Below are 9187 nucleotides of genomic sequence, written 5' to 3' on the forward strand. Positions count from 1 at the left end.
TTCCATTTTCTTTTAAATGGGTTCATTGGGCAGTTCTTTGCCCATTTTCATTCTTTTGTTTTTTTTCCTGAGGTGTAACTAAATCAATTTTCTGATTAAATTAACTATTAATAAACGTTATTTACATTAATTTGCACTTGTAATAGCATCGCTAGAGGGCAGTATTGATTAAATTAGGTGCACTCTGGTGCTCATTGGAAACGTAAAGGCAGAAAAGCCTCCAGTAAAAACATCCTTGCATTTTTAATAAATGGCCATGGCTTTCACGTCCGTTTTTCATCATATCCTATACATAAAAAGTAATAGTCGCCATGTGTATTAGATACTGGTTTATGTAACTTTAATGCAGGTAAAAGAACATTCTATGATATTTTTATGAAAAAGAATGTGCATGGAGCTTATTAGAAAGTAGATGGCATTGAAGTTATTGTAAATTATCATTTATATTCATGACTTCCTTAGGATTAATTATTAAAGTGTTAAATTTTTATAATAAATAAAAATATAGGTTTGTCCATATGTTGTTTCTCAGGGAGAGTGTTTGCTGTGAAAAACAATATCTTATAATTCATTAACTGTCTCCTTGAAAAATCTCAGTACAGTACATTTTAAAATAATGGACAACAAAGATAACCAGGACTGTAAATTAAGACACTGACTCATTTGTTCTTATTGATTTACAGGTCTCCTGACAAATGCAGCAACACAGAATCCTCGTAGGAGTGGTTTAGGCTCTGTGTGAGCTACTTAGTCAAGTTTCACTGCTGTTGACCATCATCGTTATATGTCATCAACTCAACTGTCTGTTTCTCTGTATCTCATGAATGACAGCATAATTCCTCTACATTATGAGCTAAAGTTTGTTCTACCATACTATGGATCACTGGACTAAGGAATATAGGAAAAGAGATATGCTTGGGCATTAGCAATACAAAAAAGTTCATGGTTAACGTTTCATCTGCGTTACACACCACTGCTGGACTTGCTGTTACCTACATGTTTTAATCCGAAGAGTCTGCTACAATGAAGAGTATCATCCCAATCAGCCTTAGAGAAGACTGTTTTGCCTATGGGAGGACACTGAGGTGCAAAAAAGAAACTCTTCTTGTGCCCTAAACTGTCTGAATTGCTTTTATTTTCTTATACTTTCAGTATATACAATAGACCAAAGAGCAAAATCTATTTTAAAGTGGACACAATCTTACTGTTAACAGAGTTATGTCATTAAATTGTAGGAGGTCTCCACAAAGACATGATTCCAGCTTTCACAAAGCTGAGATGTTGTTATCCAGCAGAAGTCTTTATGGAAAGCTGCAGTAAAATCTAACTCAGAGACCTGCTCTTGAAATGCCACGTTTGAGAGAACATAATGGAGCACTGAGAGAAAACGACCTCTGTTTGAAAAACTTGGACAAAAAGAACACAAACTGTCTACACGGCACCTTTATTCCTCTGTACTTAGATTGACTTTCTCGTACTAAAATCATTTTCAGTTTTAACCAGTTAAACATGCCTCTTCTACAGTTCCATTTTTTGATAGTTAAAGTTGGATAATACAGTATTTGCAAAGAGCATGTTTGGTCATCTGTGGCCTATGTCTCATCTGATACACCATTTAGCACCAGAAATCAAATTAAAGAGAAAACAAAAGTAACACTTGTTTGAAAGAGATCATTAAATGTATTTTGAAAAGCCTAAAGTTATATATTTAACAGTTTTTATATGTTGTATATTTGTAGAAAATCCTATTTAACAATTAACGTGATAACTCTGACAGTCATGACAAGTGGTTCAGAGTTAAGTTGTGTTTTATTACTTCAGTTGTCTCTGAAGTGACTGGTGTCGTTTGCTTTCTTCCATTGGGACATTCTGGATGTAAAGCATGACCAGAGAGGACTGTGTAGAAAAAGCAAAGAATAATGTTGTTTATATTACATAAATGCATTCAACCATTGCACTGTTGGAAGGCATTTTTTATTTTTATTTTATTTTTATTTTTGTCTTTATGTACTGATAAAAATAGAGTGTAAAATATTTTACTCATTGCTCTTCATAGCAAGGTTTGGTTTTCTTTCTTTCTTTCTCTCTCTCCGTCTCTCTCTCACTCTCTCTTTCTCTCCCCCTGTTTTTATGTAGAGGTCAGTTTGAAGCCTGTTCCTTGATCCCATTTTCAGTGTTTTACCTCATTGTTAGAAAGCCCACTTTTTCGGCATTATTGGTTAGAAAAATTTAGCAAAGACAGCATAGACGAGGGGGAAATTATGATAAAACAGAAACAAACAAAACCTTGTTCCCATTTACTGTACCTTTCAGTATGTAAGTTTGGTACATATTGGTATGATGCAATCAAAAAGGGAGCTTAATTTCTTCCTGGCAAATGTATTATGGTTTCAAGTATACTACCTAATACTCCAATTAACTTTTAGTGTTATGCTAGTTCTATTCTACTAAAGAAAAGTATATAGAGATTGTTCAAGTGACCATAGATGAAAGGTACAAAAATGAAAAGTTGATTAAAGAAATTTTTTTAAGGCCTGCTCTAATACTGAGGCTTATTTAATGCAGAGGTTGCAGGAAACATGAACTATAGACCATTTTGTCTTCAAGTAAAATAAATATATACAAAATTCTTATTTAGTCTTAGGTTTTTGACCAGTGTCAAAGTAGCAATTAAAGCCCAGCCACTTGAAGAGTGTTATGGACTGACTGCACTATAAATGACCAATGTCAGGTTTAAAATGTCATGCAATAAATGATGGTAAATACATTTACTGTACATGTAGACCTCAAGAGCCAGATCCCTCACTCTACCAACTCTCTGGTTTGATTTATTTTAAAGGGAGTGTAGTAGCCTTATTTAGTAAACACAGAAAAATTAAAGATGTTACATCATTTTTGTTGCTTTACAGTATTCAGTTTTGTGTTGGTTCAGCTAAATTATGAAAAATAAAGAAAATCCTTTTATAAGTGAGACTTTTGTTCCCTGAGCATGACGTCACCAAAGGAATTTCACCAGATGATAAGTAAGCTGGGGGTACAGAGAGGAAGACTTAGCGATGGAATGGGAAATTGAGGACATGGGTTGTATTTTGAAATTGAAGTTTTACCCTTCCCTTTTGAGGTCTTGGGTACCTTCATTCTGGTATGCTCAGTTATAGATCAGATTAAGGTAATTTATTTTCTGGAAGCCAGATCCCACTAGAGGATCTAAAAATGGCCATCTGAAATCTTTACATCTAAAATCATAACTTCCAATCAGTTCTGAATATGCAAGCTTATGTCTTTGTTTTCTGAGTACTTTAAATGCTCAACAAAAGGTAGATGTACATTGTTTATAAGGTCTACTCTGGATAAGAAATATCAAAGGCAAAAGGTTCTGATTATTCATCAGAGACGAATCCTAGTTGCTGAGTCTCCTGTGTACAAAAGACACCTCAAGGCACTTACAATGTGTTTTGTACTTTTCTCTCCTCCCCCAAAATGTACAGTTTTAAACAAACAAAATATACTGGCTGCCTTTGTCACTGTGAATTACTACTCTAAGAGCAGTGGTGAAATGTTTCTCTCTCAGGAACAATATGTTTTCAGAATATTGTGAACGTCTAATTTTACAAAACTAAGTTACATAAAAAAATTGTTTGTTTCTGAACGTATTTTATATGCCTCTTCCAAAGCAAAATTTGAAACACAGAGGGGAATGTCTTATTTGAATGCTATTAAATATCCTTCATTTCTCAGCTTGCAAACAAGTAACTTTTTCAAAACACACTTGAAAGGGAACAGAAGAATACAGAAAAACACATAATAGACTAATAAAAACAACCTCTAGAAATGCAGTAAACCTTTAAACATTTTTTGAAAAAAACTTCTCTGTAGCTTTCTGTTAGCCCAGGCAAGGACAGATTTAACTACTGCTTTAAACATCTGGGATATCAAATGGAGCAAAATATTAACACACTATAGCAATCAATATGACACATCATTCACCAATTTCATAATTACGCTTTTAGCACTTTTTTTTTCCCCTATTCATTTTTTCTCTGCAGTAGTTCAGGTTTTATGCATGTGGTATCCTCAATCATTCACTTGTTTGCTGAAACTGTACCCACATGCTGTTGCATAAATCTTTAACCCAGGCACTTACTATCTTATGTAGCTTATTCATCACAATTGTGAGTACTAATTAGAGTTTGCAGAAGAAAATAAAGAATTCAACACTGTGTCTGAAGAGCCTATATGGCTATGAGGAACAGCTGAACTAGAAAGTGGTAAATTGATTGGTTGACAGGAAAATCACAGCACTGCCTGCCTGGGCCACTGAACTAGTGGAAAGAAAAAAAGCACAAGCCAACACAAGAAGCCAAAAATTCAAAATGGAATATTTGTTCAAGGGGAAAAAAACAGAACCAGCTTTCATCACATAAACCTACGTATATACAGCATCTTTCCCGATTAAAAAAAAATACAGAAGGCAGCATTTGCTTTTGAACCTCTTCGTATGATTTATATTAAGAATAACAAATACACGAGTAACAACCGAAGACCAGGAATGGGTTGACTAGGGGTGTTGCATACATCTACACAAGCAGTCACTCTTCCCATTAAAGGGACACAGTGAGAAATGACAGGAAAATGGAAGCTTTTGGCACATAACCTGCCAAGATTTAAAATTGTTTCAGATGGCAGATTGGATCAGTAAGATGTAGCATTGTCTATGAGATTTGGAATGGACCTAGTGATGAATGGGTTAGAACCACCATGAAATAGCAGAAAATAGCCCCAGTTTCTGATTCCCAAGGCAACCTTTAGCAGAACAGGCTTAGTCAGAGGAGAATTCCTCTAGTGGCAAGAATCCTTGGAAGGTAGAAAACCCTCTAACTACCATACTGCTTCCCAGGGAGCACAGGCAGCAAGTTACCATTGCTAAGGCTTGTAAAAGCCACTTTCCATCAGTATAAATTACTTTGGCCTGCAGACCAGTTTGTTTTTCAAGCAACTTCAAGATGGGCTAAGGGTAAAAGTGATTTCCAAGTACTTTTATTCCTCCGGCTCCATACATGCAGAAAACACTTCCCAGATATCCCAATAGTGGCAGTAATTTTGTGGCTGGAATTGGGTAATGATTCTCTAAGGAGAGTGATAAATGCAAATGAAAGTGATTTGCCACCTTTGTGGTGAAAATCATAAAGACCTGAACAAGGTGGTTCATACAATTAATGCAAAGAAAAGAAGTAACTTGTGCTTTTTCTTTCTTTCTTTTTTTCAGGTATATTTTATAAATTATGCTTTTTTATTTATCCCACTCTCTTCAAAGAGAATTTATGTCAGTGTAACGTGGTAACTGTCAAACCAGTTGAGCCGAGTGCTTCTTCTCAGCTGATGCCATGTCTTAACTGGAATCTTTTCAAAATTACTGGGTTCTCCAGATGGAAAAATATATCATAGCCCTCCCTGAAGTGAAGTTTCTTCTGATCTTCCAGTTACTGTTTGGTGTATGCTTCACACCCTAGAAGAATGCAGTCTTTATATATATTTTTGCCTTACATAATTACAGAAGTTACAACTAAATAATTATTTTTTGATTCTTTTTTCAGAAAGAATTATTTTTTTTTCTGGCATCACAGAATTGATGCTACATTGAAGCAATGAATCTCATATTGGGCCTAGGCAAATAAGGATGGACAGAAATCACGATATTCTACATCTGATTTCAAGTTGGGGCTTGACTAAAGAAAGGAAACCAAGAAGGAAACTGAAAAGAAAACAAGAGCAGAGTAAAATAAAAATTCTTCATTTCAGAGTATTTAGTATTTAGTAAGTGCTTGTTAGTATTTAATAAGTGCTAGGAGAACCAAAAGGAGTAAAATTTGAAACAGGGACATAAGAAAGCAAATATTATTTTAACTGCAGAGATGAGAATTTTACTGATAATATGGTTGTCTTCTTTTGAGATATAAATCCTATTAAAATTTGAGACCCATGGGTAATATGTAAAAGGTAATTCTGTCACCAATTAAAGATAAACTAAAAAATAGGAGGAAAATGGAAGTAAATGACAATAAGCCAGAATAGACTGTGACTAATAATGAGTCATTCTGTGGGAGGATCAACACAAGTTCCTGTACTGCTTTTGACTATGAATGAAATATGAACACTGAGACTGCATGTTTTGTTAGTATCAGTAAATTACACAGATTAGTGAAGATATGGGAGGCATATGAAGATCTGCAGAGACAACATGGGCCACAAAATATTACAAAAAAATGGCAAACTGAAAATCAGGAGTTTCAATTTTATCATTTCTCATTTCAGCAAAGCTATTGTGGCATCAGTTATGTAAAACTTTAGGACATATGTGGAAAAGGGAAAGATTTCTTTCATTCTGCTCTTGATGCTGATATTAATGTTGGCTTCAGTGCCTAGGTCAAGTCACTGATTTCATATGATAAATCTATTTTAGCTATGCCTTTTCAAAGCTCAAGCAAGCCATCGGAGGACCCGTAGAATATATATCTATAGTCACAAGGCACAAAGTGCTGGTGGCACTGATGTCCTCCACAGCTGGCTTGGACAGATCATGACCATAATTTTCTAGGTTTGATGTTGCCAATATTAGGCTAGTGAAAGTGATGTTAAAGCACTCTACTGTGCTGCATTGATCCAAAATGACCTGTGCAAATGAACAAAGTTGATTAACATGTAATCAAAAAGCAATTTTTCTAAAAATTTTATTAAATAACATGCAAAGAACAGCTGAAGTAAAAAAAAACCAAAACATAAAGGCTGTTAATGTAAAAGAAACCTAAAATGGCAAAAAAATGTAATAAAGGGAAAAAAGAAAAGTTCTGTAAAGAACTTTCAGAACAATAATGAAAAAGTTTAGTGGTAGAAACTTTGAAAGTGTCTATAGTAGGAGTATAGGGTCTGATATAATCAAAGGAACAATATAAGCGTGTGCAGAGAGCATTTACATTAGCTAAGGAGCCTGAGCGCTACTTCAAACAGTGGTTTAAATCACCATGAGCAAGTAAGTGTCTGTCTGCCTTCACTGCATAGGAAGAAGCCTATGGATATTGCTATACACTCAAAGAGAGAGACAGGTGGTTTAGTATGGGTTCTTACACAGGCATAACAATACATGTCAGCCACCTAAGGCAGAGTCTATAATGACAGGAAATGTTGACATCAGCTGTCATCTGAAATTACTTACTGAGTTGTGAAGGTGCTAACAGATGGTTGGCAGTAACGACCTGAGCCAGTTGTTGATGTACAAAACCATTGCACAAAACAGGAGCTCACAGAGCCCCAGTGGCAGTAGAGAGGGTCTTCCTATCACAATGACTCATGCAAATGCAAGGGTAGTATATTTACTTCTATATGTAGGGTAATATATTCACCCCTGTATACACAGAACATAACCATGTTGATAGATGAAAACAAACATGAGCTACTTCTGTCCACACTCTCCAGTCACTTCTACACAAATGTATTTAAGCAGCCTTCAGAGCAGAAATTCAACACAGACTACAACTTTACTACATATTAGCCTAACTGATATGCTATTAGCAAACAATAAAAAAGTATAGTGAGGCTTGAAGAAAATTATTTTTAATTTGGCACAAGTTACAATTCTTCCTCAGTGAAGCCATGTAGCACTTGGTTTTCACCACAGAGAGATTTTGTTTCTACCCAGGATTTTGAATACAGCGATATAACAGTGATAAAATAACTTTGAGCCCATGCAAATCAAATGAGGGTGAGCTCTGGAAGGGCAGGAATTTTAGCTGAGTACATAGTAATGACATCACTACGCACAGGAAACCAACACCCACAAATATGAGAAAAATCATGAATAATCATAATGCCACCCAAGCTCCTTGTTATCTCATTCTTACTCAAACTATTACAATCATAGGAGAATCTGCAATATAATATACTCAATAGCACTTAGAATTCCATGCAGTCATGTGCCTGTTTTCATTTTAATAATTTTTAAAAGCTGATAGGACATGTCAGGCTCCCCATATCCAAATAAGAAAGAAGACATGGGTCCCTTTACTCTACTAAGAAAGAGGAAAGCAGAGAATACAGACCACACATTACTATGTTTCAGGTACTTCTCACTACATGGAGACTGTGGAGACAGCAGGACAAATGTGGGAAGAGTAGAAAGCTTTGCCTCAGAACAATTGAACCTTGTGGCAGGAAAAAAAAACTATTTAAGGGCCTGAAGATAGAAGCTTTGCAGATGGATTAATCAACTAACTGTCCAACCAGTCAAGAGAAACATGAAAGGACTGGGGATATGTACAGCTTTTAAGGGTATTATTCTTACTTTAGAAATTATGTTTTTTCTTATTTGGCTGATCTGTGGACAGAAAACAGTAACCCAAGGTGAATGTAGTAGTGTTCAGTATCTCGTCAGGTAGTGGAAAAGCAAGAGAAGGAACACGTATGAAGGATTGCTGGAATTCTGAAAGGAAGGACTTTTCAATGATTATTTTTAAAAATAATATTAAAAAAAAATGTAGCAAACACATAGGGTTGTCTCAGTTGAATTTAACAGGTTTAATATTAGGATTGTTGTTCATGATGGTAAATGTCTCCCTAACTTCCTCAGGAGAAGCTTCTATGCAGACACCTAAGCACAAGAGCAGAACCAAGTTATCCCCATCAATTCTGCTGTCTGGAGGTAAGGCTGGGATCTTTGGAGATACCAGATGCAAATCAGAAATACCTGTTGCCAGTATATTAACAAGGCAATCGGATCTTTTGGAAATTCATTGGTACAAAAGTGATGCCAAGTCTTGTCATTTAGTTCTCAGTTAAGTTAGTATCACATAGTCCAAAGCCTTCAAGAATCTGAAATATCACGATTGAATTCTTTAAGCTGTAAAGATGTTCCAGTGTTTATAGGAACTGCAAATAACTGCAACCGTACCTTTAAGTTTCTGGCACAGCAGAACCAGAAGATGGATACTTGTTTCCCGTTCTTCTCCTAATGCAACAGCCAGCAGCATCTGCTGTTAGGGACATACTGACTAGTGATGCTTGAGTGTGACTGAGTGTTGCCTTTCAACTGTGATGATGTGAAATTTCCTTTGAATTATATTGTCCCATAAAACTCTGGCTTGGGAAAAAGTTGCTTTACAATGGAGTTATTCCTGATGCACAGTTTTAGTTCTCT

General features: G+C 35.5%; 1 protein-coding gene across 4 annotated transcripts in view; it reads left to right on the forward strand.

Moving 5' to 3' along the window:
- TAFA5 (TAFA chemokine like family member 5) overlaps positions 1–3531 on the forward strand; it is a 434888-nt gene extending 431357 nt beyond the window's left edge. For all 4 annotated transcript variants that reach the window (XR_011327760.1, XR_011327761.1, XR_011327762.1 and 1 more), the window contains one exon: positions 684–3531. Coding sequence is in view for 1 of the 4 variants with exons in the window: in XM_069801905.1 (XP_069658006.1) it covers positions 684–692 (9 nt within the window). In the remaining 3 variants the exon portion in view is untranslated. The remainder of the gene's footprint in view (positions 1–683) is intronic.
- The last annotated feature ends 5656 nt before the right edge of the window (positions 3532–9187 follow it).

Source organism: Haliaeetus albicilla, chromosome 14 (genome assembly GCF_947461875.1).
Source record: "Haliaeetus albicilla chromosome 14, bHalAlb1.1, whole genome shotgun sequence".
In the NCBI taxonomy this organism is placed as follows: domain Eukaryota; kingdom Metazoa; phylum Chordata; class Aves; order Accipitriformes; family Accipitridae; genus Haliaeetus; species Haliaeetus albicilla.